Below are 22,144 nucleotides of genomic sequence, written 5' to 3' on the forward strand. Positions count from 1 at the left end.
TTCTAGGTGGGTGTTTGCAATCCAACTAGCCAAACCACATCCCAGGGCGGGTGTGAACAAAACAAACAAAAAAGAAAAATTAAGATAAATATGTCCTCTTAAAATGACGGCATGTGAATCATCAGGCTTCACCGGGGCTTCTTTCTCGGTCTTTCAAACCCGTCACATTATACCCCGTGTTTCTTGGGGGGCGGGGGGTAGAGGGGAGTTGTAGTCGTTGATGTTAGCAACCTTATCAATAATATCCTGTCTTTAGCCGATGTCAAAAATGATTTCCTCTCCCCTTCAACAGATGCTGGTGCTCGCTTCTTTTTTTTTCTCCGGAGGGTTTGACCAGACCCCAAAAGAAAAAAGGCCCCTTTCTCCGTCCGTTTTCTCTCTGTAACGTTAATTTGTGTTTCTCCTCACATCGGAAAGCTTGTCGGCGCGAGCAACGGCAGTTTTTTTTGTGTGGCTTTTTGGATGTCCTTGAATAGAGCGCGGTATCCAGGCGATACTGGTAGAAAAAAATCCTCCGTTATTTCCCCGTTTGGCGCAGGTACAGCCCGCTGTCAAGTCTCTCAGCTTTTTGTATTCCCCTTGAATCCGAGTGGCAGATTACGGCTACATGTGCATGGTACGTGAACATACCGCGGTGTTTTCAATCAGTGGTCCAACGGCGAGACATGCATTTTGTTTGTACCGCCGGGAGGCCGCGTCTGCTCCGGTGGGCCGGTCGGGGAAGTGAGAGTCGTTTCTTTGCGGTGTTACTCTGAAATATTTTTACCCCCTTTTTTCTCTGAGAATTGTACATTGAGATAGATAGCGCTGGAGAGGTGGGGTGGGGCAAACGGCTCTCACGGAACCCTGGGAACGAAGAACTGTGGTCAAGCTTCGCGTGACGAGAATTTCAATTTCCGGTTGGAACTTTCAAGATAAAACCCCATGGACGCGTCATGCCCACGATGATACTAATACTAATGCGAATACTACTACTACCAATAAGAATGTGTATATGTATAATACCGTAAAAAAAAGAATGACAAAATAACAACAAACTAGAAATTCAGACATCAAACTGATGTTTTTAAAGGAAAGTTTAAGCAAATTAGTCATGAGCTGCTTTTTAAAAGTCTCCACAGTTTCTATCTTAAGTCCAATAGGAGAGAGAAGCTGTAACTGCAAAAGCACAGTCTCCCTTTGTCTTGAGTCTGGTGCAAAGAACAACTAACACATCCTAATTTAGAAAACCTCAGAGACCCACTGCGGATGTATATGTCTGCAGTAGCTCTTGCAGTCTGCAAGAGCAAGGCTCTACAACTTCACAACGTATCACAACACATACTGTATACAAAATACAGAATGTCTCATGTTAGAATGAAACATACTAAATTCAGACTCTTATATACTAAAAGGAATATCAAGCTTGATTTAAAAAAAAAAAAAATTAACACTTAAGCCTACAGAAGTTTTATAATTGATATACTATCAAATTGTTTTCCAGACACATTGTGGGATTTATTCATGGCCCTCGTGGCAGTGGTACTCCACTGCAATTTATCAGTTGCTTTTCATTTTTCAATTTCATATTTAAACAAATTATACGATTATGAAATGTTTAAAATAAAGCCAGTGGTTTCCAAACTTTTAATCATCACATCGGACTAAAAACAGTATCTACTTGGGGTCCTTTGCAATGTTTCAGATGACTGAGTTGTTGGTTCCACCAAAAGACATTTCACCTCAAAAATCTGCAGAGGGTTTCATTAAAGTATTTCTTCAAAGGATCTGCTTCCTGAAGAGTAATAAAATGGAGCGTTCCCCAATACAGGAACTTTATTTGTTTTAAAAATAATGTATTTCAATTTTAAATGTTACTTTAAATATGCATTTCTACTGATACTATTAAGGCAATAACATTCAAGTTTAATTTGAATGCATCACAATCGTGTCATTTAACAACAACTTTACAGTAACCGAAAAATACAATAAAATAACTGAAAGTATAAATAAAAAGATGTAAGACAAAATTACAATGCTCACAAATCTTCTCTATAATCAAACTCATATGATTAACGTTTTGTGAGGTGTTTCCTCCTAAGTAGCACTATGCATTTTGTCATAGAGTCGTAGTTTAATATGAACAATTTTTTTCTTAGTCTCAGTCACTGTGAAACACTTACATCAATGACAGTTATACTTCCATGCATAAATAAATAAAAATCCACAAACAATCCCAAAAAAAACCGTCACTCATACCATTTCTCATCAAGGCAAAAACAAGGTGTACGTTTAGTTTGAAGTTAAAATAAAGTACTTCCTGTTTCCTCCTTGCTGCCACTTGATGCATCTGGAATGGAGCAGGGTCGGATCACATGATTGCCCGGAGCGTCATGAAGCAGAGGTACAGAAGGGGAGAGGCGCCCTCTTTGAAGCAAAGTGAGAATCAACACCAAAAAGGCATTCATCAATGACGATGAAAAACTATAAAATAAGATGAATACATGTTTTATAAAAAACAACAAAGGCCATCAGGAAAAGCTAAGCAAACAGCATTTTAACTGTCTTATTTGTTTCTTTCAAATTAAGTTTTAGAACGTTTAAAAGCGAAAGTATTAGATGCACCTTTGTATATTAAGCTATCTCTGGTTTTAAATCCTTTATTAAATACACTTTATTTCCAACATTTAACAAAAGTTGAAAGTAGCTCAAACTCAGATTTGACATGCCAACAATATCTTCCATTATCAGCCGCTTATCTTTGGTTATGATAAATCTTGATGTCTCATTCCTGCTAATCTATGGCATTATATACAATAGATAGTTTATATGAACTCCTTTGAAAATCAATGGCAAGACTATTTAAAACAGTCCCAGTATTATTTAAATTGACCAACGCAAAGTTTTTAGAATGAAATACAGATGTTTCGGTCAGCTTAACTAATTTAACTTAACCTAATGCTGATCTGGATTTTTAAACAGCTCCCTGTATCCTACACCCACACTGCATGGAACACACACACACACACACACACACACACACACACACACACACACACACACACACACACACACACACACACACACACACACACAGACAGGAATTACGTCCAAAGGAAAGGGAGAGAAACTCAGGGCAAAACACACAAAGGTCATCAATGAAATGCTGTGGCTTCCTAAATGGTAAAAGAACTTCTACTTGTATGGTGCATTTCTGTTGCTTTAACACATTTAATTCACCCATTCATACATGGCAAGGGCTTCCTATAGAACTAACTAGCATTAATAACCATTAACATAACATTAATGAATCCTAACAGACAGCTGTGAAGGAGTAAAAGAAGTATGAGAAAAACATGAAAACATCAGCAGGATAATGTAACATAACAAAAATATATTTTTTGAGGAACGCCTATCTGTAAAAGAACAACATTGTTGCTTGAAAGTTAGGCCTAATTGTCATATCTGTAACTCATTTATATTCATTTAAAATACAACAATTTCAGCCACATGCTGAAGCATTACATTGACAATCAGCCGCTTTATTCACATATAAGATCTAAAAGATTAAAAAGAGAAAAAGTGGGATGGATTCTGAACAGAAAATGCTTAAATTTACAAATTAAATCAATTTGCCAATCTATAAAACGATAACTGCTCCAACGATATCATGCTATGCTGGTAATCGTCCTGTAGATGGTAGCATCTCACACCTCCCAACTGCTGCCCATTTTAACCCCATTATTATTACACCTACGCAGATGTAGTATGTGAATATGCAATATCAAAGTTCTGCTGTGAAAAGGCATCAAATGTTCATATTACAATCTTTTATCAAATCTCTCTGCATTTCAAACTATTTCTTACTTTCAGATATAGGAACAACATTGCTGGTATATTTTTGTGTGTGTGTGTGTGTGTGTGTGTGTGTGTGTGTGTGTGTGTGTGTGTGTACACACACAGCATGATCATATTGTTGTAGTTCATCAAAAGGGTGTTATCTGACACTGGCCAGAGAAACAAACTACTTCCATTCATCCTCTCTTCACTTCCTTCCTGCTTTTGGTCGCTGGTACAGCTCACAGATGTGTTTTAAAATAAAAATACAAGATACAAAATAATGTAGTTGTTTTAGTTGTTGCACCAACTGTTTTTCTCTGCAACATTTGATTATCTATTAATTTATTGTGTATCAACAACAGATGTTAAGAAATTATCTCATGTTTGCACAACTTCACACAATAAGAATTACCAAATGCCTTTTCCATCATTTATAATGACATTTTAATGCAATTGAATAACTTCATTATCAGTCATTTATTATGTCATTTACATGCAATACAATGTGCAAACAAACTGACAGAGACAGATATACAAGAAAACATAAGGCGACATGTTGGAAGACACAAGGATAACCTAAACTACTTATACCGAGTATAAAAGTATGGCAAACCCTCTCATAGGAGGGGGTGACTCCCTGACATCACTAATGACATCATTTCGGGTGGTGTATAAAAGACTAGTTCGAGGACTGAAGCCTATTTGACACCTCAGCTGCTCTGTGTACTGCAGCCCGATCATCATGCGTGAAATTGTACATTTGCAAATTGGACAATGTGGCAACCAGATCGGCTCAAAGGTAATACAATTATTTAAGTGATAATGTAGATGATAGAAGTCACTGTTTGTAAGAAAATTACCTGTCTTTTGTTATGCTATCTCAGAAAAAAAGGTACATTTTTCAACATGATCAATTACATTTAATAAATATATAAACAAATATATTCTTCTTTGATATTGTTTTGACCATATTCAAATCTCTGCTGTACACGGTAAAGTTATGAAAAATATATTTGTTTAAATTATGTAACAAATTTGGATGGTGCCATCAACAGTTTTGAGTGACAGAGGGTGTGCCCTGTGAAGCATTCAGGGAAAAGATAAGGCCAAAAGCGAGGCTGGTATGGGTGGGACCTTCTTTTTTTTTGTCACAGCTAAAGGGACACGTTGTGCTGTTTGACACTGGAGAATGTGTGTAAGAATCAAGCAGTTATTATTTTGTTAAGCATCTTCATAATTTTAGCACGTGTAGCAGAGATTCTTAATCAGGTTAGAACGAGATCATGAGTAGCCACAGATTAATAACGAGATGCAATTTAACATTTTGCAGTCACACATACTGAAGAGACACATGCAGATCAAACAATACTTGTGCCTAAATGCATATACAACAATATAAAGTCTTAGAGGTGAAAGGTGTAAAACTAACGTGTCTTTCACTAAACACTGTCACAATCTGTTAACATGATTATCTTATCTCCCTCTTTGTCGTTCTCTTTCTAGTTTTGGGAAGTGATCAGTGAAGAACATGGGATCAATGCAACAGGCATCTATGAGGGAGACAGTGACCTCCAACTGGAGAGGGTCAACGTCTACTTCAATGAGGCGCAAGGTGATTACTCTATACAGGCTACAATGTGCATTTAATTGCAGACACTTATTCAGTTTATTCCACAAGCGTGGTTGCTTACAAATCAGCTACAAATTGTTCTTTGGATGCCCATTCTAACAATATTAGTCATTAATTTCCATTCTGTTTGCAGGTGGTAAATATGTCCCCAGGGCCTTGCTTGTGGACCTGGAGCCCGGCACGATGGACAGTGTGAGAGGAAGCCGCATCGGAGCCCTTTTTAGGCCAGACAACTTCATCCATGGTGAGACAAATATACTGGGGAACCTGCAAGACTGTCTTGCTTTTATTTGGATATAAAAAAAAGGCATTTTTTACTATTATGTGGAAAAGGAAAAGACACAATAAGCACTTGTGGTACAGTCGTATCTGGTGCTTTGGATAGAAATGCCTCCCAGTGTATGAATAAATTCTGCATTTTCAACCAGTTTTTTATTCGATAGTATTGAAAATGTTTCACACATTAGAGAGAGCGGAGGATAATTTCAACCTATAAAAAAACATGGAATAAGTCAAACTGAAGATCATACTCCAACATTTGAGTATTTAACCAAAGAAAAGTCCATATAGCGAAATGGCACAATGTGTGCTTTGTGTTTTTATTTGTTATGTCTTCATAACTCCAAAGTATGTTGTATGTTTTCCCTCCACTAATTCAATTGGCAAGAGAGATTATTGTATTTATTTTGGTGTTACAGGGAACTCAGGAGCTGGGAATAACTGGGCGAAGGGCCACTACACGGAGGGAGCGGAGCTGGTGGAGCAGGTGATTGACAGGGTGAGGAACGAGAGTGAAAGCTGTGATTGCCTGCAGGGCTTTCAGCTGGTCCACTCACTGGGGGGTGGCACCGGCTCTGGCATGGGAACCCTCGTCATCAACAAGATCAAAGAGGAGTACCCTGACCGCATCATGAACAGCTTCAGCATCATGCCCTCCCCTAAAGTCTCCGACACGGTGGTGGAGCCCTACAACGCCACTCTGTCAGTCCACCAACTCCTGGAGAACACAGACGAGACCTTCTGCATCGACAACGAGGCCCTCTACGACATCTGCTTCCGCACGCTGAAACTGACCACGCCGACGTACGGGGACCTCAACCACTTGGTCTGCATGACCATGAGCGGGGTCACGACCTCTCTGAGATTCCCGGGACAGCTCAACGCGGACCTGAGGAAGCTGGCCGTCAACATGGTGCCTTTCCCTCGCCTCCACTTCTTCATGTCAAGCTTTGCCCCCCTGACGGCTCGTGGCAGCCAGCAGTATAGCGCCCTCACGGTGCCTGAGCTCACCCAGCAGATGTTTGATGCCCGAAACATGATGACAGCGTGCGACCCGAGGAGGGGGCGCTACCTCACCGTGGCTGGCATTTTCCGTGGACAGATGTCCACCAAAGAGGTGGACGAGCAGATGCTTGCGATCCATCAGAAAAACAGCCAGTACTTCGTGGACTGGATCCCCCATAACTTCAAGGTTGCCGTGTGTGACATCCCACCCCGAGGCCTCAAAATAGCCTCTACCTTCATCGGCAACAACACGGCCATTCAGGAGATATTCCGCCGCGTGGGCGAGCAGTTCTCCTTGATGTTCAGACGGAAGGCTTTTCTCCACTGGTATACCGGAGAAGGTATGGATGAAATGGAGTTCACTGAGGCAGAGAGCAACCTCCACGACCTGGTGTCGGAGTACCAGCAGTACCAGGACGCCACCACTGATCTAGATTCGGAAGCAGAGGATGAAGAAGAGGAGGGACCCTCATCGCCAGCGACAACAAAGGTTGAGTCTCGGGTTGAAGTTAAACTGGAAACAGTTACTGAAACGAGCAAAGACACTGTGGTTGAGTAGGTCATACAGTGGTGTGTAAGTTTGACACTTTGTTGGGAGGATGTGTAAAACATATGTGGGATGGCTAGTCTGAAAAGGAATTTGTATTTTGTAGTTTGACTTATGCGATGGTTGATTTATATAGCCTTTACTTGAGAAAAGATCTTGTGACATTTAAAAAAAATAGTGCTTATTGTCTATTATGTATATGTACATATATGCTTTTTTTTTTAGAAGTTCTTTCTTTTATAGTAAAAATTAGAAAATCATGAAAATGTTTGTATATACAGTATATGGAAAAGTGTATGTTATGCCAGCTCTATATAATCCACAGCCATACAAATGAAGAAAGAAAACACTGTCCAATATTTTTTTGTCCAATAAGTAAATGTTGTATTGAGTTATGATGGAAATAAAAACAGCAACACCAAATATTGTGGATTTCTTATTTAAGGGTACATTCATTAGATTACTAAGAAATACAGAAATACATTTCCTTCTCCTTCCGTTGTATCACTTGAACTGCAACTGGATCACCAAACTTGGCTGCAGTGATGGACACCACTCTGACCACACAGTGACACCGTCACCGTTCAAGGCTGTCACACAGTTTCCGCCAACTGTTTCGAGTCTGGGACATCGAGATTACACATAACTTGGCCAGAGTGTGTGCACTTTGAGATAAGCACACATGACGTGGAGATGTCTGCACTACTGCCCTAAAGTCCCATAGACTCATGGGGATAAAGGAGATAACGCTGCATGTAACCCACAAGTGAATATGGGTTAAGATCTCAAAAGCAGGATCACTTTATAGAGGCCAATCTGCTTAAAGTTACAAGGAGGCAATGAGGTCAAAAAGGGAAAGAAGCCTTCACATTTACTACTGCATAGTTCAGGTTAATATGCAGCAAAATGGGACCAAAATGGTAATACTTTTTACCAACGTATTTAAACCTGAGAAGCAGCTTAATAATGATGTATCAAGTGTAATGGATAGCCATAATTTGAGTTAAAATTCCTAGATTAAAGAAATGACTTGTTGCTGGCCATAGTTAACAGCATAATTGGAAAAACCAGCACTCATGCCTTCATGACCAAGTCACCCCATAAAATTAAGCATGTGCAACCACTCATCACAGATCCAAAGTATTTTGATTGTCCTGAAAAAAGTCAAGACAGTCATAAACACACATACTTGTAGCAGTTTTTTCTGCTTTTGCTATCCTGTCAATTATCTCAATACCTTTCACATTCACGACTTGTCCTGCAGTTTGAAAGTCATCAAGGTGAATTTCTGCAATTTTTCTCATAGAAACGACAATGATCTCTTCGTACAGGTGTTAAGAAGCTGCAAAGGGTCAAACCAAATGACCTTTGAAACATCGCAACTTTAAAAGCACACTGTGGCAAATCGTAGAGCACTGCCTAAGACATGTCCTTAATCGAGCGTCACGATGTGACCACTATGTGTTGATCTTGCTTTCCTTTATTCATTCAAGGTTGCAGAGAACTTTCAACCTTCACTGGAGAGCTGAATTGTGTAACATCCCGAGATTAAATGGCCGATAAACCCATATACTGCAGGTTACACCGCTTACTAATAAATACATTGCATGCTGTAGATGAAGAGGAGCGACAACCACGATATATTTATTTGGTTTATCCATTGTCGAGTTGCACATATATAACACATTTCATTCAGCTGTTCCTCGAGTCACTTGACTCATGCGGCATGTTGAATGGTGCAAGTGCGTAGCTCGTCCAGCCCACGTGAGAGCGTGTGCTCCAGTGGGAGGAGACTTGCAGATGTCTTTGAACGCGTTCCACTGATTTCAGTCAGTGCAACCGGCTTACCCACGCCACGACCCCGGCATCAGCATCTGTCTAGTTCACGTGAAACAATGAGGATCTGGGCATCAGAGCACATATTCAAGTAAGTAGCTGCTTCTTTTTAAAATATATATATATTCCGGCGATGTGTTCATGGTCCGGCTGTCAGAGGTTCATAATCAGGCAGTTAAGTAACGTCAGCCGGCTTCGTGTTTAATCCGGTTAACGCATGGTTTATTACAGAAACCTCCAATTAAAAAAGCGGTGTAGAATAACCTAAGTATTACTGGCTAGAATGCTCGGAGTAAAAGCTAACAACAGGAACGTAATATACATTGCGACATGTTCCCCTGTGTAACTGCAGTCGTTGGCTTTTTCTTTAAACGAGACCGGCATGCACACACATACACGCGCGCGCCAATTGCTTGGCGTTACATTCACAAAATGAACGTAGAACCGCATCTATGGGGAATACATGACATGAGGGGGGAAGCTGTCAGATCGCGTCATCTGACGGTCAGGACCGGCCCCTCCGCGCGACCTTTCCCCTACATGATTGCGTCACTGGGTTACTTCGTCTCAGTGGTATTAACCATCCACCCTCACGTTAGTTCGTGAGATTCATCTTTACTTTACAGTGCTATTTAAACAATGAGTTTCACCTCGTTCACTTTACTTGAACATAATGAGACGTGGGACCAGGCTAAATTAAAGTGCCCCCAAGAAAAGATATTGACCTGGTATTGAGCCTTCTGCAGATGGTTCATTGGAGAATATTGTTGCATGAGCAGTGATGAAAGGGTTCAGATCCTTTTAAAAGTAGCAATACTGCGCTGAAAGATAGCCTACTCTATCACAAGGTAAAGTCCTGCATTGAAAATGTCACCTGAGTAAAAGTAGCCTGAATTATTAGCTGAATGTACCAGTATCCAATGAAAAACTAATCAGTGCAGGTAAATGCTTTTATTAATGGGTTATTCCCACTGACGCTTTATTGTGTAATTAGCATTTTACTGCTGTAGTTGGTCAAATTTAAAAACGATATACTGTCGGATAGTTTAATTTATAACAATGTGTGATGTTTTTTAAGTTGAGCGTATATGTTAAATGTAAAGGAGCAAAAGCCTCCAACATTTCCATCTGAAATGTAGTGGAGAAGATAGCTCCAAGTACTATAAAATAACAAGACCGAAGTGCAATGTACTTCCAAATTGTGCTTGCGTAGAGATCTTAGTTACATGTTGCACATTGCACTTAAGTCATTTGTTTGTTAAAAACTGAAAATGTAGGATATTGAGTTTGTTTTATCATGAAAATATCAAAAGTAAGTTCAGTTGAATATCATTTTTTGTTTTCTCTTTTATTCCTAAAGACATGTTTATAAGTAGAGTAACCAGATCAGATCGTCATTTAGTCAGTGTGTGTATTTGCTTTTTTTTTGTTATTGCAATGCTTCAATAGTATTGTTTGGCTTTCCTTCAACAGCCATCCTTGGGAGACAGTGACCAAGGCTGCTATGCAGAAATATCCCAACCCCATGAACCCCAGTGTAATCGGAGTGGATGTTTTGGACCGAAGCATCGACAAACAGGGACGCCTCCACAGTAAAAGACTGCTCGGCACAGAGTGGGGTCTTCCATCCATCGTGAAATCTGTGAGTTTTCAAAACTGCTGTGGATGAAATATTTTGCTGCTGCAGCCTCGTAAAAACTTAAAATGCACACGCGGGACTCTGAATGGAGAAACACATGACCTGACCTGCAAGTATGTCCTCGTGGTTACAGGCCAAGTCGGTTACGTACCCGAGATGGTGCAGGTTAATGCTTTCTATGCTGTGAGCACGACATTAACCCGCGAGGCTATTCCTGTCCAAGGGGCAGCAGAAGACCTGGTTTGCTGAATGGAGGCAAGCGGCGAGTTCATGGCTAAGTGCCACGGCTCGTGTTGTACAGGACGCGGTAGCGTCATGTCTTTCATAGCTGAGGTGAAACCCTTGACACCATGTGAGGTAACTTTCCATCTCTGTCTACTCGGCTAAAACTAGAGGTCATGACTAGAATAACAGGCCGTGACGGAGGCCTCGTGATTTCTATAACATGCCGTTTGAACTTCCCACAGTGTCTTTCTGAATTCACTATTGACAAGGCTGTAAAAGATAATATAATGTTTTAGCCTCTGTAAACACTGGCTAATCCGCTGCTGTTGTTTAGCTTTGACCTTTTTCAGGGATGGGGTTGTTGTCAGAGACAACATCTATGAATAGCCCCTTTAAATCCAAGGACTTACAGACTGTCCCAGTGATGAATAGCATATTAACGCAACTCGTAATCAGATTGTCTCAAAGCAAATCACCACCTGAGCCACAGTGTGTGCGTGTAAACTGGATGCATCATGAGGACGTCTTCCTTTTACATCGGTTTACCTCTGTACTGTCGACTAACATATATAATAAGTGATTAAAAGGTTTATTCAACTTGACAAATATGACCATAAATCTTCAAATAAACTACGATAAACTTTTGATAAATGACAGAAAACTCTTGTATTGCATTACTGCTCAAGCTTGTTGAATAACTCCTCTTATAGAAGGACACATCAGATTCATGTCTTTATTTTTATTTTTATAACGCTCATAAACTTTTTTGGGGTGAAACTGCACCTAAAAGATGCCTGAAGTCAAAATGAAATAGAGATAAATGAATAATGCAATTTTAGACTAAAGTCACAAGGAGGATAAATTCATTAATTTGTTCAATTCAGGGAGTGGTTCCGCGTGAGCAGGACAAGTTCAGACTGACTGCATATTATTCAACTGCAATCTCTGCTGGCACTGGTGTGTTTCCACTGATGAAGCAACTTTTAGTGAATTTAGATTTTTCTTTTAAATGACATTGCAATTTGAAAGTAGATTAAGCCGGAAAGTCAACAGAGGATTTGTGGATGAATATGGTGCATGAAGTTCTGTGTGGAAAAATAAATAAATAAGTAATTAAAGGCACCATTTAAAAAAAGTAGAACAAAAGTCTCCACGTTGCAGAGGTTAACATCAGCAAGAAAACTTCTCTTTGTCTAAACATTTTATTTCAGTTTGTAATAAAGTGTGTTTCTATCTTTGCCCTCAGATCATCGGTAACGCACTAACATACACGTACGTTCAGGAGCACTCGGTTGTGGATCCCAAAGAGAAAATCTTCGAACTTCAATCCTCAAATGTGAGTACTTATGACTTGACACCCTCCTCTGCTGGCACCCTCGGGTTAACATTGAGATTTCACCGTCAGTGTGGTCGTGTTGCTTATGCAACCTGTTCATCTGTTCACAAAACACGGTCTTTTAGAAGATGTGTCGACCAAAAACACCCTTCTAGATGCACCTTTCGTGCCGCCCATTTGTCTGAACACACTGAGCCCATTGCGTTAAATATCTCTGGAATGAAGTCTTGGTTGTTCCACAGGTTGACAGCCTGATCAATGTTCTGTCAAGCTTTCAACAATTCAAGTTTGTTTACGCTGCTGTGAAACTCTCGCTGTGGGCTGTGATACTGCACAAGACAATTATCTTCACATTCATTTGTCTTTTGTGATATTATTCCTCTGCAGATCACTTTCACAAACCTGGTTTCTGTGGATGAAAAGTTAACATACAAACCACACCCTGAGGACCAAGAGAAGTAGGTTTTTTTTTCTTCTTTTACATTCAGATGTTGATGAATCATGAATTTCTGAAGCATTCAAAACTTTCTTTCCACCTCTTTGATTTCTAGAACTATATTGACGCAGGAGGCGATCATCTCTGTGAAAGGAGTCAGCCTGAGCAGTTACTTGGAGGGAGTATTGGCCAGCTCCATCTCTGCTAACGCTGGAAAGGTTAGATATCCCGAGAAGGCTCTTTTTTTTAAAGTGGGACCCAAAACACATGTGAAACCCTTTTCTGATAGTTCCCAAAATGACAAATGTTAAAGTACTCATCTAGATTGAATAGTATTTGGGTTCCTGCACTGATGTGCACTATTTGTTTTACTACTTACAAAATAACAAAACTGTCCTTTTTTTCAGTAGTTCCCAACCTTTATTCGGTTGTGATCTCTTGAAATGAAGCAATGTCTATGTTGCCCTTTAGTGTGCACAGAAGTTGTAATTTATGATCCTTTTCAAATGTTTACAAGCCCCGAAACATGTAAAATATTCAATATTTCACAAGAAAAAATAACACACAAAAAAGTCAGGAAAAACATTGTAATGACTAATATTATTATTGAGTATTTAAATACAAATTAAGGGATTAAGGAGCATGCTTTCACATAATCTATCCTGAAATGTATTTTCATGGCAACAGGTCATTCTTGTCCTTTCCATCTCTTCAGCTTGATGTAATTCTCTTAATTTCCCCTCATCATGGAGTCATTTTGTATTGATTTGCTTGTTCCTCATCAGGGCCGTGAAGCCATGGAGTGGGTAATCAGGCGGCTGAACGCAGAGATCGAGGAGCTGGCGGCGACAGCACGTGGGACCATGCGAGTCCCGATGGCTGCTGCGGTCACTGAGAAATGACACCTGCTTCTCTTCAGCAGAATCTGAGAGAAACTGCACACCAGTACACCGAGCCTCCCTTTATGATCCGATGGTGCTGTTTCGGTGCTCTGGAGTTTTTGTATTATTTTAGGGTACAATTCATCCATCTCATAATCTTTTACTATCTACATTAGATATATATGTGTAAACATCAGACGGCAACATAAAAGGGATTCAGTGGAGCGTCTTTAGGGGATGCTGCCTGGCAGGGCCGCAGTGATAAGAGACTCTAAACACCACTGTTATCTGTGGGTTTAAAGAGGTATCCGAGGCACTGGATGAGCCGAAAACACGGAAAGCGCCAAAGCAGACGCACCTCTTTGTGTCCAGCACTTTTACCTCAGAAGTGTCCTTTGGCATGAACTCTCTTTTTTACAGAGAGAGTTAAAAGAAAAGCGGTTATGATGAGCCGACTGGGAGGAAAAAGCTCCTGTCACTGAGACACACTGGCAGAAAACAATGCCTTGTTGAGGCAGGAGTCAAGTGCAATGCATGTCAAGGGTATGTGGAAGAGGTTTTGAGTGTATGTGAGTAAATTGTTTGGTTAAAACTGTGATATGTCAATGAAATGTTTCACCGTCAAGAGAGCCATCTACAACAATGTTTTCATGCAGGACCTCAGTAATGAAAAGACACACCGCACACCTGATTATAGACTGTATTTTGTTATTATGTGTTATTTAAGTAAAATGAAGGGATCATGGTATTTGCCATATTTATGTTTTTGAAGAAATGTAGAACACCTTCTCAAATGCTGTGATAGTATAAATTTGATATACATCAGAAAGATGTCCGGGGACTAAACACAACAGTAAAATGTTTTTTTAGCTTCATTAGGATATGTTTGCTGAACTCAAACAGTGTTATTAATATACTGTTCCTCTGTTATAACAGTGTGAGAGCTGAGACATTTACATTGACTTGTATTTGCACTCACGAAATAATACATGTTAACAATGAAAAGCTGCTATACACATGTGACGATCTGTGAATGTTTGTTTGACAGACAAACTGTATTTGAGATGGTCTTTCTTTATATGAAAGACAGTAGTGTGATGATACTGAAATATGTTGTCTCTATTATAAACACTTTCTTTGTTTGTCCTGTAACAGGAATATTTATTTAGAGAAGTAGTGAGTTGCAAATTGTGTTGAACATTGAGAAATGTGATATCACATGCTTATTTTGAAATTGCAATTTATTCATTTTGTCTGGGTTCCTGTTAAAAGAAACGGGCTCACCAACTGCAGAATGTGATAATAAAATAAAACATGGTAAACAAATATACATATATATGTTTCATGAAAACATTTTTGCCAGTAATTCCTAAAATTAGGTCCTAAAATAAAAGGGCCTGTATGGTGTTGACATGCAAGTCAAATTTGTTCAGAAAGATAAATCCTCTCTTCTTGAGTTAGAATTCAATATAAGTTATCATATATCTAACATAGTGGACATTTATCTCATTTATATACATATTCAAGTCGCAAAAGGGTCTGTGTGAAAATAGATTGCCTTTGGGAGGTTCAGTCAATGACTGCATTCCAAAAGTAATTGTTACCTTCGGGTGTGAAGGTATATTTGTGCTTCTGCTTCTCTATATTATCAGAGGCTACACACTGAAACACCTACAGCAGGTGTGGACCAGATCAACGGCATTCTTCTAACGTTGGTCACTCACTCACAATAAAAAAAAAGAAGAGTTATGCTGCCACACTTTGGCCAAATGCTAGACTTCCGATTTCATATTGAGAATTAGCGTAAATTAGTGTAAAAAAAGAAGAAGATTTTATGTAATGTCATCTTGTAGAAAAGCTCGGGCCAACGTGAAATATATGCTGTTGTTTTTTCTTTTTAAAGTTACTGACTGAGAAAAGTTAGTAATTGAAAATAAAGTAATATACTGTATGATCTGTGTCCTATGTTTTCCTTTATGTAGAGAAGTATGTCTTCGGAGATGGAAGGGCTGTTGAGTGCATTTTTTTTTGTTGCTTTTGTCAATTATGTTGTAACCCACAATATTGCCCTGACAAAAAGACGAGTAACTTGATAAGAACATATTTGGGTTCAAGACCATAACACTTTGTCTATTGAACAAATAACATGTCGAAATAGCTAAACCTCCCTATCATTCGGCATTAAATAAATATGTCTGTATCGTGGTAAAAAACAAATTCCCTGTTTGGTATTTTGGGGTATTGCTACTTCTACTAAAGTAAAGGATCTATGATCCGAATAGATGTTTGTCGTTCATAAAGGGTGTAGTAGTTGGTTTAATGTAGGTTTGATTTGTCCGCTGCTGCCCTCTGCTGTTTGGGAGTACTCCCTCTGACGTCATGCTACATCCTTTAAAATCAGCCAATGACGAGCGAGCACCGGGCATTCTCTCCGCCAATCGGTGGCTGTGCTGCATTTAAAGGTTTTGAACAGAGGGACGTTTGAAACTGAAGTCAAACGAGCGAAGCGCTGTGTTGGGGAAGCGTGCGAGCGAGCAACATTTTGAAGTTGAATCCGCGAATGTTTATAGTTTGGTGTGATCCGTAAGAATCAGCATTAACATTCTTACGACACCGAATTGTCTTTTAAGAGGAGCTGTACTGCGGTAGCGTGGCGCTAAATATTAATGTGGTCGATCCGACGTCCCTGCTAGCTAGCGGCGACGTTACTGCTCCGTGCTCGAGAGCTAACGTTGCTCTGGGTTTGAAGTCTGGATTAATTACCGCTCAGTTGCTCCAAGTCATTGTGCAATACGACATTTAGGTAAGTAACACTTTAAATTGCGTATCAGTAGAGTTGGGTTGAGTGCTGTGGTTAGCAAAAAGCTACCGTTAGCTCAAGCTTAACGTTCTCGTCTGTAACGTGATGTACGTTCGTCTCGCGACGACTAAAACTGAATGAACCACATGCAAGTAAATTGACCTAGAATGTCTACCACGTTTAAATTGCTCCACTTTACCTTTTCTCAGAATATGGACTCTTCTGCCAGACTCAAGCTGACAAAGGACATGAAACTTCAAAGGCCTGATGTGAAGGTAATGCACAATGTTGCCATACAACTAATCTAAAATCACTCTCACCGGTTGTGCGCTTACTTTTCGGACCTTCATCATTGTGTTGAGCGTTCAACTTTCGCTTTGCAGCGGCCTCACACATTCTGTGCCCACTATTCCAGTTTAAGATGTAAACACCAGACACACAGCTTCTGAGCAGACATGCACACACAGTCAGAATCCCAAACATGGCTGAAAGGAATTCAAGTCAATATAAGAGCACAACCAGAAAAGATGCTTAACTGTTTATTCAGTATTTGGGGATTTTCTTTGCTTGCAGTCAAGCGGTGATGGCCCAAAGCGGATTCCTGTGTCTCAGCAGTCTCGTATGGCTGTGGTGACACCAACTCCACACCAGCGGGTTCTAGGTGTGTCGAATGGACCTCAGCGCGTGCAGCGGCCTATGACTCACCAGAAGTCAGCATCTCATGTCTCGGTTGCCATCAAGTCCGTGTACTCCACTGGTCAGAATGTGACCCCTGCGACTCAGAATGGAAACCGCGCGGCGCAGCCCAAACGTGTTTCTCAACAAATCCAACCAAAGACGAATGTCCCCAAGGTGAACCTGGAGCCGGCCAAACCACCCTCAGAACCTGCGAACGTGGAGAAGCCACAGAGTAAGCATAATACAGACAGACAAACTAATACATTGGGAGTTTTTTTATTTATGCTAAAATATTTTTTGTTGACAGACAAACCTCCAAAGATTGAGTCAACCCCCTCTGCATCAAAGTAAGTGTGATTAATTGTACTTTTGTGCTCTTTTCATATAGATGACACATTGTTACTGTTAGTAACTCTGCATGTTTCTGCTCACACAGCAAGCGGTGGAGCCTGGAAAATTTTGACATCGGCCGTCCTTTAGGAAAGGGTAAATTTGGCAACGTCTACCTGGCCAGAGAGCGGCAAAGTAAGTTCATCTTGGCTCTGAAGGTGCTCTTCAAGAAGCAGCTGGAGAAGGCCGGGGTGGAGCACCAGCTGAGGAGGGAAGTGGAGATCCAGTCTCACCTCAGGTAATGTGTGGTTCAAATTATGCACTATTGCGCCAAATATGAATCCTAACTGTAGTGGCGATGACCAAAGGCAACTTGATACAATGGTCATAATTATTACATTTCAGAGGGGTCTGGTTCTCTTTTTTTATCGACCTGATTTCTGAATAGCTGGCTAGATATATACTTGATTGATTTCCCAGAGGGAAATTTGTTTGTGGCAGCAGCAAGCAAAGTTACATAGGAGACATAACAATATTAAGTATGAAATACTCAATATATACAATACTATAATATAGCAGCTTGGGCTGGGCGTTATGGCCAAAAATTCATATCACGGTATTTTGTAAGATTCTGGCGGTTTCACGGTATATCGTCCATAGCCACAACAGCAGCCAGCAACATTTACTTTTTACAGTTTAATACTGGGAGCGCAGTGGAGCTACTTACCTGTCAGTGTAACTGGGTTCAGTCATGGTTCACACTTGTTATAAAATTACAGAGCCGAATTGCATGCTGGGTAGAGTTCGCACACACAAAAAACAGGAAAAGACAGACCGGAAGATATGCCACACAAACAGCTGTTCGCCGCCCAACTTCCCAGCATGCAATTTGGCCGTGTAATTTTGAACCATGAGTGAACCAAGTTACCCTGACAGCTAAGTAGCTCCACTGCACCCGGTATCAAACTGTAAAAAAATAAATGTTGCTGCCTGCTGTTCTTGCGGATATGCATCCACGTATGGAAACCTGAAACCGGTATACCGCACAGCCCTAATGGCAGCGCAAATTAAATGTAAGAATAAAGATAATGCTAAGTATATGAAGTGTGTGTGTGTGTATACAGTGAAATAAAAGTATGTGCAGTGACTAACTAAACGACGAAAGCGGTGCAAGGGTTATTAATATTGACTCAATTGAAGGAGGATCTGGCCAGAGGTGATTTATTATAAAGTGTTAAAGTAGTAGAACACTGGCAAGACGAACCTTGATTCTGTAGGTCTTCTAACTCATCTTTTAAAAAGAGTGAAGAGAGCATACTAAGCAAAACTGGAATACCTTCTTATACTTAAATATATTTATATATACTTATATATTGCGTGTTTGGTGTGTATGCAATACACTAGAAAAAAGTCTCTGCCAGCCCCCTGGATGACGGAGGTGTTCTATAAAGACTGGCACTTCAAAGTGAGAACACGATCTTGTGCTGTTAAGCCGTCCTTGTGTGCCTTTGCCAGGAAAACCCACTGAAATGTGTTTAGTGTTTAAAGTATTTTGTAACTGGGTAATTCATAGACACGCAGGTTCACGCTTTTTATTTTTTTATTAAAACCTGATATGCCCATGCCGGTCTTTGTTTGAAAGATTTGCCAAGAGGGGTTGCATTTTGGGAAAAATACACAAAAAAACCTTGCCGTGAAGTCTGCCTGTAGACCGCCTCTCTAAAGCAGCAGCAACTGATGTGTTGGTCATTTTACTTTAATTTTTTTTTATTGGGCTTTTCAACAACATGTCTCTGACTGCTCCTCTGCTTTGCCGTTCTGCAGGCACCCGAATATCCTGCGCCTCTACGGTTACTTCCATGATTCGTCACGTGTCTATCTCATCCTGGAGTTTGCACCCAAGGGTGAACTGTACAGTGAGCTGCAGCGCTGTGGGTGTTTCCCTGAGGCCAGAAGTGCCACAGTAAGTGGCCATTTAAGACCTTTTTGTAAAATGTGTACTTAGACATCACCAGCGAATACGCATGTAGATTTGTATTCAGTGTAAGTCATTATTAAAGTCTATATAAGGTGTATACAAACTCCAAAAAACTGTTTGTTTAGTGTTTAAGAATTAAGAGGATACTGTCAAAAAACAAATGTGATGCATGTTGTACTAACAAGCTTTATGTGCTGTTGTAGTACATCATGGAGCTGGCAGATGCACTCAACTACTGCCACTCCAAGAAGGTGATCCACAGGGACATAAAACCAGAGAACCTGTTACTGGGGGCCAACGGGGAGCTAAAGATCGCAGACTTTGGCTGGTCTGTTCACACTCCCTCCTCCAGGTATGCACACGCTTTTGTTTTAAAATTTTTTGATGTAGAGTTTTTAGTGAATCTGTTAAATACAATGGAAAATAAATGGATTCTGAGTGTTAAGTTATGACTAAGGATAATGTTTTGAGTTACATTTGTGATTCACTTGTTTGGTTTCACTGTCTGAGGTCAGGAATTGCTTGTTTTCTTTCTTTGTTAACTAATTGTTTTTCCCCTGTACATCACTAGCTTTCAAACTAACTTCATAAATGTCTCTCTATTCAGGAGATCCACACTCTGTGGCACGCTGGACTACTTGCCTCCCGAGATGATTGAGGGGAAGACTCACGACGAAAAGGTGGATCTGTGGAGCCTGGGCGTCCTTTGCTACGAGTTCCTGGTTGGAAAACCGCCCTTTGAAACAAAAAGTCACGAGGAGACCTATCGCAAGATATCGAGGGTAAGGCCAGACAGCTAGACGCTCCAACAATTAACATATATTAGCGCCGTAGTTTCAGAACCCTTCTCATCCCCCTCGAGTTTGCAGGCCTTGCTCTACGGTTTATCTTTTTTAAATCTGTGTGCTGGTTGTCTCTTTGTCATCTAGGTGGAGTACACTTTCCCCGCACCGGCCAATATCAGTGCTGGAGCCAAAGACTTGGTTGCGAAGCTGCTGAAGCACAACCCAATGCACAGACTGCCCATCCAGGGAGTCCTGTCCCACCCCTGGGTGGTCGAGACAGCCACAAAGAAACCCCTAACCCTCACCAACGAAGAGCTCGACCAGTGAGACTTTGTGCACACCTGAGGTCTGTTCACGTGAGGGCGCAGTAGTGCGCAGTAGAGCCCACCACGGCTGCACAACGGTGTGGAACATGAACACCTGTGTGCAGCTCTATCAGAATCTGCTTGTGCTCCTATATTGACTGACATAACTTTGTGTGGCGGTTTTTACCTGCAGGCATCTTGAGCCACTTGTGTTTTTTTCTTATTATCCTTTTCCTTGTTTCGCCAATGGCATCCTCTTGCCTGTAAATATTTCAGTTTGTGTAATTATGAATTTCATGGAATTTTTCTAAAATGCTATTACTTGAAATAAAAGATGTCACTTTGGAATTAAACTGTCTTTCAGTGAAACCTAGAAACGTTGAACTTTTCTGTGCAGTTCAAGCTCTTGCTGTCTTAAGTACTTTGCACTGATGTTCAATCATTCATCACTAGAGCCTCTTTTCTTTAATTAAGCTCCTCCAGGCGCACGTGGCCAGCAGAGGGCGCCAGCATACCACTAGATTTGGATTGGAAATCGTTACAGATTTTGGGTATTAATTCTACTGACACTGTTCATAAACCTGTTCTGGGTTCAATATCTGCTACAATAAAATATTTAACTGCAACATTATTTTGGCTTTTGTTTATAATTGGATGAATTGAAAGACCTGAAGATTGTTCTAAAGATGACCAAAAAGAAAATTGATTTTAAATCGCAACGTATAAATTTATACCATGGTCCTCATGGTACACTTATGATTTGCATAATTATCAGTCGATCAAATAATGAGGTAAACTTATTACCCAAAATGGACCATTGGCGTTGTGTAATGTTCTTTTGATGGATAAAAGTTAAAAGGACTATATGCTCTCACGGGGCTGATGGCCCTGCTGCTGTCATTGTTCTGTCTGAGCACTAGGGGGCGCCCGAGGCACAACAATGTTTATAAAAGTGAGAAGTTACAAAAGGAAATTTGTATTATTGGAAGTATTCTTTGAGTTACTTAATTTAGTTGAGTTTTACTTTTACGTAGTTATTTATTGTTGTGCTTTTAAATTCATTCGGTTACATTTTTTTTTGTGTCTGGTTCTAGAAAAAACTGGTAATGCATGTCCTCAGGAAAACGGCTGATATATTTCAGATAGGCTTTTTTTTTTGTTGACCAAATTATGAACAACTTTCCGTGAGATGTTTACAGAGGTTTCTGCTTGTGCTCCCCAGCTGCTAATCTGAGGGATTAGACATATTTCTTCACTTCTTCCTCTCCCTGCAGCTTCGTTGCATGTGAACTGTCCCTTTTTAAGCCATTCGTGTCGGTGCGCGCACACCATCCTGCGCATTCGTGTGCACCAGGTAGCTTGATGCTTCAACAGCTGGACATCAGCCCACTCAGTGAATAAGCGGTTCGTCCAGATGTTGTCTGCGCAGAAGAATCCCAGTGGAGTTGAACAGGTCGAGCATAAGGCCTGCATGACGCATGCCTGCAGCAGAAAATCTGTCGAGATTCGTTTCACTTGAGCACGCAGGGCTGCAAGGCCCGACGTAAAAAAAGAACAAAAAAAAGCATGCTTTTTGATTTGTAGAGGATTTTGTGTAGACGGAATATGCCTGTATCGACCCCGCCCACTCTCTCA

General features: G+C 40.5%; 3 protein-coding genes across 3 annotated transcripts; all 3 read left to right on the forward strand.

Moving 5' to 3' along the window:
• The first annotated feature begins 4,528 nt into the window (after positions 1-4,528).
• Positions 4,529-7,689, forward strand: tubb1 (tubulin, beta 1 class VI). The gene is made up of 4 exons (XM_079217923.1): positions 4,529-4,618; positions 5,323-5,431; positions 5,583-5,693; positions 6,148-7,689. Exons 1-4 carry the CDS (start codon positions 4,562-4,564, stop codon positions 7,290-7,292), a joined length of 1,422 nt encoding a protein of 473 aa, XP_079074049.1. The 5' UTR covers positions 4,529-4,561; the 3' UTR covers positions 7,293-7,689.
• Positions 7,690-9,153: 1,464 nt separating this feature from the next.
• On the forward strand, positions 9,154-14,957 carry prelid3b (PRELI domain containing 3). The gene is made up of 6 exons (XM_079217647.1): positions 9,154-9,207; positions 10,590-10,758; positions 12,227-12,316; positions 12,704-12,774; positions 12,868-12,970; positions 13,538-14,957. The coding sequence occupies exons 1-6, from the start codon at positions 9,176-9,178 to the stop codon at positions 13,652-13,654; spliced, it is 582 nt and encodes a 193-aa protein (XP_079073773.1). The 5' UTR covers positions 9,154-9,175; the 3' UTR covers positions 13,655-14,957.
• A 1,688-nt stretch (positions 14,958-16,645) lies between these two features.
• On the forward strand, positions 16,646-20,984 carry aurka (aurora kinase A; the record flags this gene model as incomplete). The annotated part of the gene is given in 8 exon segments (XM_079218104.1): positions 16,646-16,708; positions 17,007-17,343; positions 17,500-17,511; positions 17,514-17,739; positions 19,266-19,404; positions 19,623-19,771; positions 20,027-20,201; positions 20,349-20,984. Coding segments are annotated over 8 exon segments (1,284 nt in total). The 3' UTR covers positions 20,532-20,984.
• Between the last annotated feature and the right edge of the window lie 1,160 nt (positions 20,985-22,144).

The sequence above is a fragment of the Taurulus bubalis genome (genome assembly GCF_910589615.1).
Source record: "Taurulus bubalis genome assembly, chromosome: 5".
Classification (NCBI taxonomy): Eukaryota; Metazoa; Chordata; class Actinopteri; order Perciformes; family Cottidae; genus Taurulus; species Taurulus bubalis.

Bases quoted from the DNA above. Each gene is read 5' to 3' on its own strand.
- tubb1 (XM_079217923.1), top strand. From the start codon at position 4,562: ATGCGTGAAATTGTACATTTGCAAATTGGACAATGTGGCAACCAGATC. The intron at 5,432-5,582 runs GTGATTACTCTA...TTCTGTTTGCAG, and splicing joins CTACTTCAATGAGGCGCAAG to GTGGTAAATATGTCCCCAGG. The intron at 5,694-6,147 runs GTGAGACAAATA...TTGGTGTTACAG, and splicing joins GCCAGACAACTTCATCCATG to GGAACTCAGGAGCTGGGAAT.
- prelid3b (XM_079217647.1), top strand. From the start codon at position 9,176: ATGAGGATCTGGGCATCAGAGCACATATTCAA. The intron at 10,759-12,226 runs GTGAGTTTTCAA...CTTTGCCCTCAG, and splicing joins TTCCATCCATCGTGAAATCT to ATCATCGGTAACGCACTAAC. The intron at 12,775-12,867 runs GTAGGTTTTTTT...TTTGATTTCTAG, and splicing joins CACCCTGAGGACCAAGAGAA to AACTATATTGACGCAGGAGG.